This window comes from Varroa jacobsoni, unplaced genomic scaffold (genome assembly GCF_002532875.2).
Source record: "Varroa jacobsoni isolate VJ856 unplaced genomic scaffold, vjacob_1.0 contig00841, whole genome shotgun sequence".
Lineage (NCBI taxonomy): Eukaryota > Metazoa > Arthropoda > Arachnida > Mesostigmata > Varroidae > Varroa > Varroa jacobsoni.
Genome location: NW_019214538.1, coordinates 52,189 through 71,149, shown reverse-complemented (window position 1 = coordinate 71,149; position 18,961 = coordinate 52,189). Strand labels below are relative to the sequence as shown.

Here is an 18,961-nt window from a genome sequence, read left to right as displayed (position 1 = left end):
GGGGAATAATTGATATAACAAAAGTGTAGTAGAACCACAATCAAAATCTCGCAGAAGTGTCGATTCACTCTAAAGCAAGAGTTTATGTTAGAAGTCATACCTGATCATGAATTCAAACCGTTCGTCAAATTGAAGAGACTAAGACTAAAATCATCCTGTTTAAAATAGCGGGACTAATTTAAATATCTTAATAAAGGTGACATGATTTATTTAAAATATGGTGTTAAATTTGGACGACCTTCGTATTGATGGCGCAGGTACACAGACTCGTTTTGTAAAAAAAACTTATTAATATTGAGTCAGTTTAAAGACATGTAGTTAGATGACTAGCGTCTTATTCTATAGAATTTAACTTGTTTTTGTAATCGAGAGTTAAATCGTTAAAATAAATTGACAAATGTAAGCTAATATAACCCCAGCGATCTCACAAGATTTACCTAAATCATACTTTTTTTCGTATTAGTGTGCATTTTTCGTCACAACAACGACGAACAAATGACGAAGACAAATCACGAAGACAACTGTCGTGTTGCCATCATTGACCTTTCGATGAAGTATCTGTGACTAGACCTACATTGCTTTTCATTTATTTTACAAAATTCGCTCTAGTAAAGACGCTTTTTAGCCATATCTGGTTGTCAAAGGGTATTATTATTATTCACAAATGGGTTCGAAACCATTAGATGGAAGTCGCAATAAATAGTGAATGTATGAAAGTATAATACTGTGGACAACGTGATATAGGAAGGACCTCAAAAACGAAAAATAAGACCAGCACTTATCTTGAAGCATTTAGATCACTTTAGTTTTGAATCACGATCAAAAGTCTCCCAGAGTAGGCCAAGATATTTGTGTTGGCTGCTGTAGGGACTCTATGACTTAAGTTTCTGAAGATAGTTTACGTAGCTCAACGACGGCATCTTGGACCCGAACGATATGTCGGTCACCAAATTGAGCGCTAATTGGCGTCAAATGCCCTGCAAACACTTGACTATCGACACAAATCTTAAATTCGTGACATTTGGTCAGAAATTAGGAATTTTGATAAACCAAATAGGGAAAACAAAGAGAGAAGATCTCTCATTGTTTATCTAAATCTCACCAACACTTGGTTGCAACAACAGGCTTTCTACTTGTTATGGGCGGTAGAAAGTCTACCGAAAAAGTATTCGTAGTTATGAGTATGATTGATTATAACTTGACAGAGTGACACCACATAACTATACGCGTCACTTCGATCCGCGTCCTGAAGATTGCAGTCTCGTCCCTCTATAAAAATTATATTGGTCGAAGAGTGCACCAACTAAACGCGCACTCCATTCTTAGACAATCTACCACAACTCTTAACCAATTGTTAGAATGCTCATTTTCAGTATTTATGAATGATAAAAAAATGTTATGTGAAATATCGAATGTTGTATTATACACAAGTTTATTGTATAGGGGGTGAGAAAAAGATGGCATAAGCAACGATCGTCTGTGACATTTTACCTGCTAATATAGCGATAGTAAAAATAATTATTTTGAAAACATTTTTAGAGAAAACGTTTCTTGGGGAAATTGTAGACGCTTTTAGCATTATCACAAGCCAGTAACACTGTACAACGCGACTTCTAGTTGTTGGCTGTCCCTGACGGCGTTGTAGATGGTGGTCCTGGAGGGAATCTTGGCAGGACAGGCAGAATAAGATTTCCGAATGACGATTCCTGAGTTACGAAATATCCTGGCGAGGTTTGTTGAGCGTGAGCAAGAGCTGTCCGCTGGCTTTGTGACATTGGCGTCTCAACTAATTTAGCAAAAACACAGACGAACAAAGGACAAGAACTCATATTTTCATATCACTCTTTGTTCACTTGTATCACCAAGCTTGGCTTGGTCAACAGCGTTTGACCACGAATCAAATAAATTCAAGAGATTATTCGAAGCTTATTTTTACTAACAAATTTAACGAACAACTTCGAACGTTTTCGTCACAAAGCCTTTGGACAAATTACACTAACCTGGGGTAAGTTGTTGTTGAGGTGGATTTTTAATCAGAAGGAATTGCTTTTTCTGTTGCAGGTCTTCCAAGATTTTTCGTCCTTTAATATCCTGAGGCGGTTGGAACGCCATCGTCGTTTTTCTTGAGTCTATTTTTATTGTTGTGACCGTTGCTGTTACTGCTACTGACTCCGTCGCTGAAATCCAGGCCGCAGGTGGAATTGCTGGATGTTCGTGTTCGCTTATCACGAGCGTTACAGCTGCTGTATCAAGGCCCCACCGAGTCTTTTTGCATATCGTCGTTTGTTTATTGTTATTGTTATTGTTGTCATCGTCATTGAGATCAACTTTTCCATTAGTACTACGATTAATGTTATCACTCTGTGTGTTGCTGATGCTAAGCCCGCAATTTGCACTCGTTATCTGACAACTAGCTCTCGTAAGGATTTGTTTCGGACTACTGACTAAAGAACCATTAATGATACTAACACCATCTCTGGTAATTCTACCGCGCGTGTCCCGATTTCCACTGCCTCTTTTTCTCTTACCGCTAGCCAGTGTTGTTCACGACGATTACCGGCCTCAACGTTATAGTTACTATTCTTCAAAGGAAACAGCCAACGTAATTTAATCAGTTGGGTCCGTTGACCAGACATCGCATTCCCACTGGCTGTCATCTGCTTCAAGCGCCTGGCGGTTCGCCTGCTGTCGGAAATGTTTTGACTAATGCTTTGCTTGTTGCCGATATTGTTTTGGTGAGGGCGCTGTCACGTGCGTTCTTGAATGGGAAGGGTTTATGGCGCGTTTCGGGTTCAGTAGCGGCCCCCTGCTGCTGAATACCATTCTTGGAGAAAAGACTTTATAGGTAACAAATAGGCAGAGGACAAACAAAATTAACGACCGTTAGCATTATCCGTATGCATATTGGATGTTTTTGTTACATAAATCATTTTGAAGCCAATTCGACGTGTCGATACAAATTCGTTAATTAGAAGTGAATCAAGCGAAACTGCGAAGGGACTTTGTGCAGGAATACTGTTTTGTAGCTTAAATTGAATATATTAAAAAATAACTTCGTCATACATCTCTGCAGCTCATGGATTCGAAGATTGGTTTGCAAAGAAAGTGTTGAATCCCGTTATTGAACTTGGATCTCTAACACATTGCAGGTTAATAAGTCCTAATCATATATTCGGATCTTCACCGACATTTACGGCTCTTTTGTATGCGTACGACGTGTTCGATTCTGCTAGATATGTTCTGTTTCAGAAATCGTTATAAAGTATTCTTTGAGATATGCATATTCGAAAAGAACATTCTCCAATTAATCGCAAAGGACATTTGCAAAATCAATTAAATTTAATCCGGTTTCATAGGACTAAATTTACCATTTCGAATTAAATTCCTTCGGACCAAGCTACATTAGACCTATTTAGTATAACATGGAACTATATCTTTGAATATCTAACCAATCTATGAATCGTGGCTTCTTAGCCGTATGGCCGTTCCGTGGTAATATTTGTTAATTGTTCAGATAGTGGCTATCATTAAGGCAAAATATTTTCACTTTTGTCATTCACATTATAATGTTTATACAGCATAATAATCCTTGAATCATGTCACGTTTATAGTATTCGTAATAATAATATTAATAATAAGACTGCCACACTCCGAGATCATCTGACACACATATTTGAATTAGAAGGGTAATCATGAGTAACCCCTTAAGAAAGCCCGATTTGGCCATGAACAGCATGAATTAGTGGTTAATTCAGGGAGTCGAATAATGATGCAGACATAATAAATTTCGTTGTTTGGATACATTATTTTAGCTAAACAACTAATACCCACATTTTTAAGTAAGATCCATACATACATTTTGAATCACGCTATTGCAAATAGAAATTTTGAGCCGAGACTTGTACTCATATTACTAGTCAATAGTGCTCTTAATGTCGCTGCACAAAGTTCAGGTTGTGAAAACCAGGTTCAGGTTGTGTGTTGTGTGTTTTTTAAGATGAGCTAGTTTGAAAGCTTTACGACTATTATTATTGTAAGAAATCTACAAATGATAGATAAGTTAAACGGGCAATCAATAGCTTAATCGCGAAAAGGTTTTGACTTCGTGCTAATTGAACAAACATTTTTCGTTTTTAAAAAACTAAGTTGTTTGAAGTTTGAAATTGTCATGTGTATAGGTTTGCCATAGGAAAAATCCAGATATTAGGTCTTTGTTCGATTTATCCACATCGCAACAAATACAAATCAAGCATCCAAATCCGGGAACGCTCTGTATATATCACTGTCATCCATTTCCTTAAATAAGTTGTCGGGTAAAGAATTTCTGCCTGGAACTATGCCTAACGAACGTGAAATTCGAAACATATAGGTATGGAAGAATTGTACATAGAATATTATCATGAGGCTTTCAGAGTTTGATTAAATGTGTACGTACATCCTCATCAAAAAATGTTTTTAAACTTATACAAATCTGATACCCTTCATTAGGTCGAGTGATACCTGAACAAATTACGTCAATGAAAGGTAGCTCTTGTGTGAATCGCGCAACATTCGCAAATTGATCTGCGAACTACCTGTATGTTTATTAGCATAGCACTACCTTGTTTTGTATATATAGCAGTAATTCAAACTCTTACTTATTAAACGTTCCTTGAGGGACACTGAAACTATTTTAGACGCAACACCGAGGTACCATCAACAGTCGATAATGCTAAATATATGCAACGATAAATATGGACTCACACTCACAAACATAATCTTGGTATCCATCATCAAAGACTCGTACCTTTTTTTTGCGAATGCGGTCAGAGTTGGGATGAGAATCATTGTTGCTCATTGCTCATTCCTCTTACCAGTTTTTTAAGCTTGTCCGTATCCACTGTCAGATTTGTCTAATGTAAGCCGACATCGACAAGTAAAATATTGGAAAATACGTTGTTGATTATGATGGTAGTGTTCGGTGGACTTGATAATCGACTTTCGGACGGAGATGCGATATATGAATGACGTAGATTTTCTGTAGTAAACTCGAGCAACTCAACCTTGTTTGCCAATGTCTGCAAATTGTGCTGCGATTTAACAACCAAGAAAGTTCGTTGAAATACCATGGCAAACTGGGATACACATGTTAGATCATCCTATGCTTCGGGTTACTTATTGTAACCATCTATAAAAGGGAGTTTAATGCAGAATGGTGTCAGCAAGTTGCTGACAGAACCAACGAACTCAACGAGCTTCTCCATGGCTCTATACTCGGAAGCGGTAGAAGATCTATGGAAAGAGCTGTGAACTGTCTTTCGTTAGGAAAAAGTAAGCTAATCAATATTGCCGCTGATGTCGAGTGTACGGTAAAAGACGGGGTGAGCACAAGGTTAGTCATCATGGCAATATTGTCACCACAATGAGCGTCAAAGAATGGCTGGCCATTCTGCCGGTAACTCTGCCTTGTTGACTAGTTCACCCGTACTGATATTCTTGGTGCTTTTCGAATTAGCGAAACGTCAAAGGCGTACGGCATATACTGGTATATAGATGGCTGACATACAAGCCACATTGTATGGGGTTCGCAACATGGGCCGTAAGTTACGCAAAGAAATATGTACATGCGTGAGATATAAGAGGCTCTAGAAGGTTAGATAGGAAGCGATGACTGATAGTGAGCGGTTTTTGCATAGCATTTTCTGAAAAGAAATCTCGCGCTGTTAATCCACATAATAGAATTAATTTGACAACTTTCACGGCTATTTAAGACCTAATTAAGTCATTTTTTCATTGAAATTATATAATTTCAATGAAAAAAATGACTTAATTGGATGAATGGGTATTAGTAGATCGCATTATGTTCGTGGTATTGTATTATACTTAAGACTATTATAGTTGTATACACTATAGGAATTATAGTTGTTGAGCTCGTTAAAGACGTGTTCTTGTCTAAAGCGACAAAATAGGAAAACTAATTGCCTTATGCTAATTTGTTTTAAACCGATTTTCCTAGGGAAACTTTTTTCTAAAACGTGTCTCAACTGACTCACAATCGTAAATGACGAGAAAAAGCACTTAATCTTCAGTTAAGAACCAATGTGCCTCAAAACAAAAGGATAAAAATGAGTATTTCGGTCTGAGTGGGCCTTTGGTTGACATTAGACCAGGAATTCCTTTTAGGACTCTGCTGCGTAAGCAAAGGTGCGCGCACCTAACTTTGTAGATACGCATTCGCTCCATAGGTTTGGGTAGCAATTTTTTCTTTTGTTAGGTGGTACTTCGACCTTTTTCGCTAGGCCTCTATCGACTTGATATCTCAAATCGCGGTCATCATTTTTCATAACTAAGTCCATTTTAGAGTTATTATTATTATTAAGAGTTATTTAAATCTGTATATATACTGGGGGTCAAAGAGGTTTCTCATTTTCGCGTTTTTCGCTCTTCTGTTAAGTAGGACCGCATGTCAACAGATTTGTGATTTACGCACGAACCTAGCGGTTCCTTACTTGAGAGAAATATCTTCGTTAAAATGCTTTGAGCCGAGCCTAGATTCGAACACGTGGCTTATAAAATCGCCTTGTGGTAGCAGCCTGGTTACCGTCTTAGCTATTTGCGGAACATTTCGACTTAGCTATTGGTGGTCTCAGAAAACGCTAATTACTAATAACAAGGTACTGTAGCTTTAACGTAGTTCGAAGAAGACTTAAGGTATGTGTCTTGCGATTCGATATTGCCATACTGATTACTATTTATCATATCTATCTAGTGGATATGTTGAATGTGCCGGATAGAAGCGCAATGCAGTTTCTTCTGAAAAATAGAGAAAAAAGGTTGGAAGTAGTTGGGCAGGCCTCAGAATCACAGATTCTGTTATTAAATGCTATGGTTAGATTTTCTTAAATGTTATGATTAGGTGCAAAGTTAAAGTATTGAATAATGTTTATTTTAAATGTTGTTACAGGGTTAGAGAGCGGACACCAAACAAAGCAGTCTTTTACATACGAAAAGCTTGTGCAAATGAGAAGATTTGGCTTCCTGGTGCGCGAAGACCGTTAAACCCGGATCATATATCTAGAATAAGCTCCCAAGGTAAAAGGGCACAAACCTCTCAGAGGATCACAAGGCCAAACGAGTTAAATTTTCGTGCCATTTTAGCGTTCTTTTCTATCTTAATACTTTCTTGCTAAGTTGTCCAGGAGCCATGAGACTTCAATAAGCAAAAAATACTAATAAAATTAATTTAACCTACGTCCGTTTGCCAGTGAAAGTTGCAACATGAACAGTAATTGATTTTTATGTGTAAATGGTCGGCTATGATTAATTGATAATTGAAAGAGTTGCATAGGCATTTTTAGTATCGTATTATTTTCAGCAGACGATAGCCTCTCTTTAGTTGACAGTAGTAGAGTATGTCGAATCTATCATATATATTACGTTGCATGTTGACGCATGGTTTTATATAGCAAATCATAGATTAAATGCTTGGAGAAAAATAAACTCTTTTAGTTTATGCTTTATTGTATCGGGAATTATAAAATTCTGACAAAGAACTATAGTTTAATTTTGAAAAAATAACATTATTGCTAAGTTAGCAGATATTAAGAATATATTTAGCTAGAATCTAAGTTTATTACCCTGTTGTAAGATACTAAAAACTCTCTGGAATGACCTTTTAATACTCTAATAACTTAACGCATTTTCAAATGAATAATAAAAATGCAGCTAATGTATGTATCTTATGCATTCCATTATTGTTGTAATATAAATAGAAAACAGGATTTTTCGCACCTAAATCGAACACAGTACATTCGCCATCTAATAATCCTCTCTCTAATAAAACACTCAATTTTTAGTAAATAATTTTCGTTTATGTCTTAATTGATCTCTAAGTTGAAAAAGTTGAAATGAACAAAACTGTACAATGGTTAACTAGCAATCCATTTCTTTGAATGCGTTATATACACGAATGACTGTCAGATATTCACTTACATCGCACTAAATATTAAAAACACTTAACTTTTAGCGTTTATAAGACTGTTATGTTGTTATAATTGTCTATAACGTTTCGTGAAAATGCATCTCTCGTGCAAAAAATACAATCATTAACAACGTAAAAAATCAACTATATCACTTTGACAGTTCTACTGTTGTAGCCACTGGTGACAACGTCCCACATTGTAATCTTTTGTGCCAGCATTCGCGCTTAACATTGGTAGAGTAACGGCAGATGAACGGAGCCATTTTTAGATTTTTTTTTTTACCACGAACTAAAACATTTAATAGGAGAATTCCTGGCCCGAAGGGCACCCTATTCACTGCAGCAGTTGGCTATTAGAGTCGTAAGCTGTTGACAATTATGGTATAAATACGTTTGACCACAAACGCGCACGTGTCCCATAAATAATACACAAGAAGCAAACCCCCCAAGCTAAACTCCATTTTCGGACATGGCATCACATTTCCGTGAAAAGGCAGATTAAGCAACGAGATAAGACGAAGAGACGAAAAACTAAGGCATTGCGATCGACAATTAGGCCCAGGTGCAAAGTATATTTCGCTTATAGTAAACTTTACCTTATGTGGCTGTCTGAAAAGAAGTCAAAAGCGTCGATATGTAACAGTCCGTTAGAGGCAACCTGCTTCGTACGGATTTACTAATAAATTTTGGAACTGTATACCTACGCGTAAAAAATAAATCATGTCTAAGAGGTTAGCCCTGGCGTTGGGTGACTTTAGCAGGACATCCATATATATGTAACGATCGCTTGACTACCGTAACCCTCCAAAATCTACAGCCAAAGTAATTCTTTATTTCTATACTAATCTGAGCAAGTTGGTCTAGAGCAAGTCTAGAGTGATGGATTTGACGAGCTGGTAACCTTTGCATTCAGAGGTCACGAATACTAAGTAATCTCTCATTTATACGTCAACGAATCATTACATCGGAGATTAGATTACAAAGTTTCATATCATTTTCTCTTAATAAATAAACTTACTCCCACTGAGCGTATTGACATCAACGATTGATAAGCCTCCAGTTTCTCTGCTCTGAAGATTAAGCCCTATTAGCTGTTAGGATTTTCGTCGTTATCAGTATCTGAGGTCGACGCTAACCCGGCATCGAAAACAGCTACACGGCCGGACTCAGTTGCTATCGCCAACCTCTTCGAACCTTCATCGCAATGAAGTGCCACTAGAACCTCTGCCGCATTGGAGTCAGCACTCGCTGCTGACGTTGACGGCTTACTGGCGGCGACTGTTGCAAAAGCTGCTGTCCAGGATAATTGAGATTTACGTTGAACCTGTCCACCTATCAGTTCCTTCCACTTAAGGCCATTTAAGGACCCAGCCACAGACGCAACAAACAAACACGACTCAAACATAACAGCCCCGAAAATCTCCTCATCCAGTTCGACTTCACGACACAACCGCCCGCCCTAAATGTAAAGGATTGAAATGAACCAAACGCAAATAATGGTAATTGTATAATTGATCCACCGTAAGAGAACTAAATACTGTTTCATTAGTCTGATGATGGAAAGCGAAGATTTAGGACAAGGCCCCTAACAATTGAACACACGCGTCTTTTCAATGTTTGCTATAACAAAACACATACGGTTTATGTATTAGTCTGCCGTCCTGATCAGATATATATATATACGTAGGTGATGGCTACAAATGTATGATAATATTTAGCACTCAAATTATAGTATTGATCTACTTGTATATCTACCTTATCGAAAACGTAGACTTTACTCTCCCCTGCCAAAAGTATATTTTCATCCCTGACAATGAGGCCGGTAATTTTCTGATCACGCTTATCAACAGCATACAGCAAAAATAACGTTCCCGCGTCACGTAACATCATTGCGTTATCTTGGGTTACTACAACAATGTGCTTCGAACTCGTAACTTGAGTAGCGGCTACGAACTTTGGTACCTGTCGCACCTCTGACTCAACTATAAATCGTTGATCTAAAAGATTATATACTTGAATATATCCTGAAATAAAAAAACGAAACCATATAATTTAGCAGAATATATTGACCGAATATCACCTTTTCTTCCCTCTTATTGCCTTACTCTACAAAAAAAGCCATAATGAATGTCAAAGTTTCAAAAAATTTCAAAATCTCGCATAACAACACAGCGACAGTGAAAATGCAACAACGTTCAATACTAACATATATACTTAATTAATGGTACCAAATCATGGCTGACACGGTTTTCCTCGACGCTGCTGTCGAAAAGCAAACTCATGTCTGAAGTGTGCTGCAGGGGTCTAATTGTCGTTCCCAATTAAAGTGCTGAACCTTTAAATTAAGTCGTCACCTGCACTAATCGAGCTTTACGGAACTGCACATAACTCAAAGGTCAATTTTGAGTATAATTTACCAGTATACAAAAAGATCGAACATTAACAATTCTCTGTCATGTCACTAACTAAAAACTGAAGCCTATTCTAATAAAACGAAGAAGAAACAAATGCTACATATCTTTTTGACTTTTCTTTTTGTTTTGTGTAAATCCACTTTATGTCGAAACGTACCACTTTTGAGTCCGATATAGATTTTTTGCCAGGCTATAAATCCACAGAGCACCCGAGCCTGAACAGGAATCACTTTCATCAGATGACCCGAGTCACCGTCAAAGACTCGCAGTGCACAGTCATCCGAACCAGTTAGAAGCTTTACAATTTGCATCTTCTTGTGGACAGATATTTCTAGCATATAGGCGCAAACCCTCTTCAAGTTGGAATTCGAATCCTGGCCGCTGAATTAAATAGATAAAACATAAAAAGTAACTACTAGATTTAGACTTGCCATCGTCAGCATCGCTAAACAAACTCTTTAATTTAAAGCGTATAATCAGGACATCGCTCTGTTAAAGGTCACCATTAATAATAGTTAAATAGAGTCTACTTACATAATACTTTGTCCGTTGTAATCGAATTTATACTGTAAAAAGGGCGTCTCGACGTTTAGGCAGCACATTTAATTTAGCAAAAACCTAAACCAAACAACAGCGCATAATTCTTCGGCAAAGACCGATTTTAAGTATAAAACACACAATGCTTACCAGTGTCTGTAAATGACAACAGACCCTCCACCATCACTGAGAGGTGTTCGCTTGACTACTCCGTCGCGGCTGCTTGAATACACGAAATCTCCGCTGAGCTTCACTGCGAGCACTTGTTCACTGTGAAGTTGTTCATCCAGTTGCACTTCCGCACTCTTTGAGCGTTTTGCCCAGACGCCGGGTGATACATTGGAACGCTTGCGAGTATCTAACGAGGTTGCAGATTGCGGCGTTGTATGATCGAAAGAGCCGTTGATAGAATCATTTATAACGCCGTTAAACAACGGAGCTGGCGCTAAAGATGTAACTGGACTTGAAGCAGCCCCTAGACTTCCTAGAACATTCTGAAGGTTATAGTTTATTGATGTCCTTTGTGGTCTCGTATTGTTAAACAACCACGCTAGGTTATCAGGATTACGCGGTGCAGGATGAAGTATAGCGTTGAGAATTTGACTTGGACCAAAAATTTCAGCACCCTGTGGAGGCTGCGGACCTACAAGTATGTAAAGTAACATAATTTAGCAACAAAACTGTATTATTTAGCAGTTGATAATGTACAGTGTCCTTGCTTACGAATGCGGAAACTACCAAAATTTATTAACTCATCAAATGCTCCTGTGAAATTCTGAAATACCAACAAGTTACCTTGACCCACTGCTGTCGCTATTCGATTCTTTGCTGCACGAATCAGCTCGAGCTGGGCTATTGTTGCTTGCTCTTCTTGTCTTAGGAAACCAAGTAATGCCTCGACACGCGGCAACGTATGTGAAAGATAACGCAGGCGCTCCTGGCCCGCTGTTTCCTCCGATGTCAATGCGGCTAACCGCACGATGTCGTCATTCGGTAGTACTTGAGGCCCGGCGGGAGGCTGAACGTGGCTGTATTGTGACGTTGACGACGCTAACCGAGGTGACATGTCTTGCGGAGGCTGTTCCTGCTCGCCTTCCTCCGAATCCGAGATCATCTGAGGGGGCCTACAAAACTCAATGCAACATCAATAATCTAGGATTGTTAAAATGTTTTCACATTGTAGTGCGAGTAATTTTCCAAATAAAAAAGCTCGTAATGCTGAATGTGTATATAGGCAATGCGATAGATGGATAGTTACTATTCCGATAGATTTGCTATTCAACGCACAAGCGATATAGCACCATATATGCCCAATAATAATTTTATAGATTATTCCTTACAATGATTTGTCGACTAGACCTTTAGAGAAAATTCGTTTTTTTTACCAATAATTTTCTGTTTTTAAGACCAGCACATAAGTCAGTAGTCATGCTTAATTTTGAATAAATATTTCCAGTTAGTTCCGCTATTAGTTTCGAATTTGTAAACAACACTGGGAAGTACTTACGGTGCTGGCGGAGCAGCAACGATTGCACAGTCTTCGTTGTTTTCGTTCTTCACACGTAACTTCGTCGGGGAGCTTGCTTGAGTACCAGTCCCAAAAACACCGGATATATCCTTAGGAGACTCACGTTTCAAACAAACGGATTCTGGTTCCTCTATCGTAATAGCCGTTTCTGGAATTACCTAAAGAAAGTAGTTGTATTATACTATCACTTAATTGGGACCTATTTTAAGCAGTCTTACGTTGATGAGATGAAAATTATTCATGCGTTCAGGGCTTGAACTGACCGAAACCACATGAAGATACTTTAGCTAAACAATTTCCTTGCTCACTTGTAAGAAACTTGTAAGAATAAAACGAACTTAAATATCATCAGCGAATCGGGAAATCATCTTGTTGTATAGGTTAAAGTTCGATTATTAGTTCGCAGTTTTCGCATTGTCAATTGTTTCTCTATACTGGAATCTTTACTTTTACTTAGATTATAGCAATTGACAATAAAATCCAAGTAATCTGTAACTGATTCCACAAGCTTTAAGCTATTCTAAACAGCATTTGCTGTCGATATTGTTTTGACAACAAACTGACTTTGGATAAGATACGTTGTCTTGTATTGCAAGATAGTCTTTGTTGATGAGCCCTCTTAGTCCATTAACAATCCATCCTACCGAAATGAACGATGTGTAGTCGCAAACCTGTTTTGCGCGAGCTTCACCGAACGTTTCCTGCTTTTCAATGTCTCGATTTGTATAAGCTACACCAGGCAACCTTTTTCGGGCTGTTTTTTGCTTTTCATCGGCACCGCGACCAATTTGCCGTAGTTGTTTGGCTAAGTCTCGCCTGCGCAGAGATAGAAATTGTAGCGTTATAGAAGTATCTAGGGCTAAAATTCATAACTTTATGGATTAATCAGTAATTTATGGTCTTATCCGTTCACGCCTGTGTGCTAGGCTTTACTTTTGTATTGAAACAACGATAATACTTCTCACAAAAGCATGCAAAGCGTATACGTTAAAAAAAATAAAGTTGTAGGAATGCCCCTTTGTAAAGATCTACTATGCTGAACTATGCTAATTTTAATCTGCACTTTGGAGATCCTACTTACACATCAGTACAGTTACTGAGTTTAGACAAAATGTCTTTCCGTTTGTCAACTAAACTCTTCCCAGTGGAGCCGACCAAAGGTCGAGGAACTTTAGGTCTAGCTTCTGGAGTTCGCGGGTCTTCTGCGAGTGACGTTGCGATTCTTTGACCGTTCTCTTGATTGGTATTGCGAAACGCGGATTCGTCATCAGAGCGCTCTAAAGCACCGTGAATACATAAACAAAGAAGTGATGAACATGCGGTACCCCTTAAATTTATGCGATCTTTACCCGAATAATAAAACTCTTAAATTTCTTATTTTTCAGTAACTACCAACAAGAAAAAAGGGCTCTTATGAAGCTAACGTCATACTGCTTAAATGAAAAAATCGTCATCATTTGACACTGTTGGTAAAATATCTCAATAAGATTAAAGTAACTAAGATAAGAGCTTCGCCACAGATATTATAACCAGCATGAGATGACAAAAAAACACAAGCAAGGGAACCTATAAAACAAAATCTGTGAAACATTTTGTTGCTTTCGAAATCTAGTGGTCATCAGTTAGCTATACTTGTGTATTCTTCTTTGAAGTAGTCAAAATAATTGAATGGTTTTATACAAAGTCGACAGTGTTTCACCTTCTTCTGAACTAAGGAAGTACTGATGTTTTCGAAAATCCTTCCCACTACCGCTCTCAGCGCATTTTCGCCCCTCGTCATCTGTTTCCTTTAGCAGCACATCCAGTTCATCTTTTAAAGAATTTGGACTTCGGATCGACATCAAGGCCGGTTGCTTCCATCGATCTGAAAACAGGTGAGCGTTAATAAAAATATTAATTGACCAACGGTAAATACAAGCTGAACCAGTGATACTGAACTGTGCTAAGAAGCAGATGCCAAGCTACGAAGTGGCACGACTTTATATCGGGAACAGTACGCCGTATATGTCACCTCAGGTGTCAAAATGAGCGCGTAACTTGTTTTAAATATTACTATGCTATACTAAAAACTAAAGCATAGACCTAATCTAATTACACAATTTAATATAGATATATTTTAACTTTCTTCCAAGAATATTAAAAGGTCGTTAATGCTATTAACAAATCCACAAATTCAAAGAATTTTACGAATCGTATACGTCTTCATGGAATGTGAACAGCAATGAAGACAATTAAGTATTTTCAATAGAACATTTCCTTGTAAAACAGCTTACCCTTATTGTTAGTGTCACTGTTTGTGCATGTCGATTGCGGTGGCTGCTGCAGTAACTTGGTTGACATAAGCTCGTTCGAAGTTTTGGATTCCCGCCGTTTCCGGTCACCTTCATCCGTAGCTTCAGGTTTTGGAGACCGATTTTGATCCTCGTCATCTTGGGTATTCTCTTCGATTGAATCTCCTCGACTAGAAGAGCGCCCTGAAACTCCGTCAGATCTGCGATAGCATAATACGAGTTGAAATACCAATACGTATCGATATTTAGATGTGTGCGGATATATATCTTATTGCTCAGCCTCTTTAGGCTAGGCAGAATTTGGGAACACCCTTCAACTGACCCGTTGTATACTGAAACGAGTGAGCGACTTCGTAAGCGCCTAAGGTATATCAGGCTAACAAACGTTTTTGTCTGGTTTCGCCGATTCCTAAAGATGGTATGTACAAGTAAATAGTTCCTAATACGATGAATCTACGTTAATTTGGAATGTTAAGTAAACCTTGTTTTATTATCCACTCAATTAAAATCCAAATCATTCAAATTACACCGTAATGGGAGAGCTATTACTTCCACAAAGAACGAACCTTAGCTCTTTGTGTCTGCCAAATAGCGACTTTATTTTTTTCTGTCGATGCTTTATTTTGCGTTACAAGGGTTTGATAATCTACTTTGCGACAAATTGTGTTCTTATGCAGAAATGGTCTTATGATGGTATGTCCCAGTAGCTCCATGATTCTAAGTAAGAAGTGACATGCTGGTGCGTCACGTCAAAGCCATTCTATGCAGTCTTATATATTCTTACCTATTATCTGATGCACTATCGTTAGGAACGTCTGTACAGCCTGAGTTACGAAGATCTAGTTTTATGGACTGAAGATTATTACGATGTTTGCTTCCAGCAAAATGATGCCAAGTGGTCTGTATGTTAGGTAACGACACGCGACAAAGCTCGCACATTAACCGCTGAAACGCACACAAAGTAAGCAAACAAAAATCAGATTCTATTCTCTGCAACGGAGCTACGGTGAAGAGGTAACGCGGTTATTTCCTGTGGAATTGGTCCTATATAGCAGGTACTTCTAAAGGTGATATAGAAAAATTAAGAGGGTTCACAGCCAAATAATTACTTTGCTCGAAATGGGTTTAGCGGATGCCAATCCATGCCTTCGTCTCCTGCGTCGCTAAAATTTTCGAATGAAAAAGAAATGTATATCTCAAAATAAAAACTCACAATAAATTCCGAATTAGATTACCTAAAAACATTTTTATATTCTCCTTAGACACGTCATAACCAGCTGCAATAACATTTTCAAATTGTATAACTCAAAGATATAGTAGGTACAACAGCAATGGGTTAACATAAACTAAAAGTGTTAGGGTGATGAATTTTTAACCATTCATTTTTGGGCCACGGTAAATATTCAAACTAAGCTAGCGTTTTGCTTCGTTCTCTGAGCGCACAGCCACAGTGAAGCATAAAGGGTTGTTTCGGCCATTCTAAGCAAGTACCTGCAGAAGCATACTTTGAGAACAGTACTAATACACCCGAATTAAGTTTTTTCTACTATGATTTCGCTTTCCTTAATAACAGCTCACTAAACGAAGTGTCTATACGGTCTCTTTTAAGTATGAGATAAATGTAATGGCTACATACCGGTCCTCCACGCCCGTGTCTTTCAAGCTCGGCTTGTCGGTGCGCTAACACATTTTCGCAGTGTTCAATTTGACAAAAATGTTCCACCATGCCCCACACAGTCGAAGGAGTCACTTTGCAGGTAGTACACTCTCGCGGCAAGAGTGAAGGCGGAGCATGATCCAGGCTCGAAAACGGGGCCCACCATACACGAGTTGAAGGTTGTCTCCTAAAGGAAAACAGATATTCTGGTCAAATCAAACTTAAAGAAGTGACTCATCCTGTCTGTGATTTAACAATAAGCAGGGCTTCAAAACCTGTAAAAATATAAACTTATAAATGCAATACAAGCTGTATGAACCTATTAAGCTGGCTATAAGTTGCGTAAATCTATGAAGGCTGTAATTATTAAAATTTGCTTATTCACCCATTGCCGTTATGGTACTGCTGATGACTATTATTATTACTACGATGGTTGCTGTATGTGCGTGAGTTTTCTGCGTGGAATGGCGGTGGTTCATTAGTTTCATATGGAGTAGCTCCTTCTCCCCACGAGGCTCGAGGCAATGATCGAGATAACCGTGAGCGGCCGTTGTCTCCACTGAAAGGTGGCACACCTCTGCAAGACAAAGTGATAACAGTTACTTGGAAATAGGATGCTTGCATCCGAAAATTTATTATCTATAAAATGTTATAAAATGGCGTACATTTAACGAACTCGTATGATGAAATGGACCTAAAGAGTGACCGTATTGTAGTTGCACATTATGCATAGTTTGATCGAACAGAAATTGCGATTGTCTACTATGTTATATTGACAAAAATGAAAGCTAAAATTTTGCGCGGGCAGGAGATATGTCAACATGTCAGTTATTTAACTTGCAATAATCAGTGTTTCAAGCCATAGTTCCGCCTCTGAAATAAAGATGTAAATATTTTGAAATAGATGGTTCTTCATGGTAACAAACAAAGCAGACATTTGATGTTTTTTCACCTAAGGAGTTCCAAAACTGCCCTATTGGTCATTCTATTAGTGTTTTTCGACAAGTTATGTCTATGTAATTAGCGTTATATAAAACCTAAATAACGTTCAGTGAAAAAAGTATCTATGAAGTTGATATATAGCGAGTCACGTGGATTTCAGCTGCGCGAAAGCAAACGATATATGTTTTTGGTCGAAAAAAATCTATTCCGCGTGTGAACTCTTTGTGCCAATTTCGCCTTTATTAACTGGCCCACAAAGAAGGCAATATGAAGCTACACACTTAACACTTTCGAAGATAAATTTAATCAGCATTACGTAGGCCGTAAATCTATTATCGGCCATTGTACGCTAATCATTGTTACTACCATAAAATAACATAGCTAGAATCACTCCCGAGGGTAGCTCCACTAACTGATGAATTTGAGTACTGATATTAACCGAGTATAGTGCTGTCTCCTTGGGGTCTGATTTCTACTATGTCGAGGCGGTCTTCGCGGCAGGTTTACAGAAACGTGTGAAGCGGAATTCACGCTTGTGCCGGCCATAGCTTTTTCACTTTAGTAAAGCAGATTTTCTGTGTAGCACCTAACGCCCCATAAACAACACTCAGTTTTGTAGTTATAATAATGCGCTTTCAGACCGCCTCTAACAGTACATCGACGCGCGCCTTGTGAACTCAACTATCAGTGGTCAGCTTGCACGTGAAAAAGAATCGAACACTATAAGAGCACCTGCTGCTGATGCTGCTGCTGTTGCTGCTGCTGCCGCCGTGTGTACATTGGAAGGAGAAGTGAGCTTACTTCAAAACAATTGTGACAATAAGTCAATATAAACAGATTGTACATTTTTTATCGTCTGCTCTTTTAAAGGAGAGGAACTCTGAACGATTGCCCGGGAAACCCAAGTAACGATAATGTTTATTCGCTAAAAATAAGCGAAAAAACGAAATCTTGTTTTTTGTAATCTAGAATAAAATACGGGTTGTCGAAGAAAAAGGCCAATAATTTAAAGCTACGTAGATCAAGTAACGTTTTGTCAGCATGGTCATATTTAAGTAACATGATTCGTCCGAGCGCAAGCGTGTCATAGAATTCTGACATAGGCTGTGATTGCATGAACTTAACAAAGTTCATGCAGTCACAGCCTATGTCGATATGAGCTAGAAATTCTGAAGGGCGACAAGGATTTCCAAAAAAATAAGGCAAAACGTAGGTTCAACCAGACTGTAAAAAAAAATAACTAAGAGACTCACAAAATAGATAAGCAAACTTTGCACACTTTAGCAAGTGGTTTCATATATAATACATTTATCTAGCTACAAGATACACGAATGAAACAAAAATGACTAAAAGAGGCAAGAAGACGTTTACAAGTCACATATCGTTTTGGTCAACTGTTAAATATTTTTGCTCCTAACATTATAAAAATATGCTTCTTTATTTGATCTAAGATGTCGTATCTAAATAAATATCATATGTCATAGATTGAATACGACACCTTAATGGTATATTAAGTATTTATAAATCTTGAATAGAAAAACTAAATTAAAATACTTACTTTTTTGTCTGTGTTTCGTGCAAGACAAGAACTGCGTTCGGTTGCATTGATCTTTTTAAGAACTGATACTTATA

At 38.1% G+C, this 18,961-nt stretch overlaps 2 protein-coding genes and 2 long non-coding RNA genes across 5 annotated transcripts; 1 reads left to right on the top strand and 3 right to left on the bottom strand.

Moving 5' to 3' along the window:
- Positions 1-177: 177 nt before the first annotated feature.
- LOC111271669 (SOSS complex subunit C homolog) lies at positions 178-2,657 on the bottom strand. Its single transcript, XM_086972997.1, has 3 exons — positions 2,529-2,657; positions 2,001-2,177; positions 178-1,786 (listed from the first exon to the last, which is right to left on the bottom strand). The coding sequence occupies exons 2-3, from the start codon at positions 2,110-2,112 to the stop codon at positions 1,614-1,616; spliced, it is 285 nt and encodes a 94-aa protein (XP_086829123.1). The 5' UTR covers positions 2,113-2,177; positions 2,529-2,657; the 3' UTR covers positions 178-1,613.
- On the bottom strand, positions 2,133-5,331 carry LOC147751967 (uncharacterized). The gene is made up of 3 exons (XR_015315419.1): positions 4,787-5,331; positions 2,470-2,837; positions 2,133-2,265 (listed from the first exon to the last, which is right to left on the bottom strand). It is a non-coding gene; the product is annotated as an uncharacterized LOC147751967 (long non-coding RNA).
- On the top strand, positions 2,835-11,881 carry LOC111271670 (uncharacterized). Its single transcript, XR_002687026.2, has 3 exons — positions 2,835-3,149; positions 6,944-7,071; positions 11,792-11,881. It is a non-coding gene; the product is annotated as an uncharacterized LOC111271670 (long non-coding RNA).
- Positions 8,000-18,031, bottom strand: LOC111271664 (uncharacterized). 2 transcript variants are annotated; one of them, XR_002687009.2, is made up of 15 exons: positions 17,769-18,031; positions 16,773-16,964; positions 16,367-16,574; positions 15,515-15,675; positions 14,713-14,930; positions 14,139-14,303; positions 13,521-13,716; positions 13,111-13,255; positions 12,419-12,597; positions 11,707-12,035; positions 11,062-11,554; positions 10,532-10,755; positions 9,716-9,984; positions 8,979-9,419; positions 8,000-8,569 (listed from the first exon to the last, which is right to left on the bottom strand). XR_002687009.2 is itself a non-coding variant. In XM_022852606.2 (14 exons), the coding sequence occupies exons 1-14, from the start codon at positions 17,873-17,875 to the stop codon at positions 9,048-9,050; spliced, it is 3,258 nt and encodes a 1,085-aa protein (XP_022708341.1). In that variant the 5' UTR covers positions 17,876-18,031; the 3' UTR covers positions 8,000-9,047. The 2 variants fall into 2 exon arrangements, 1 of the variants encoding a protein (XP_022708341.1); XM_022852606.2 differs by having other exon boundaries at positions 8,000-9,419.
- Between the last annotated feature and the right edge of the window lie 930 nt (positions 18,032-18,961).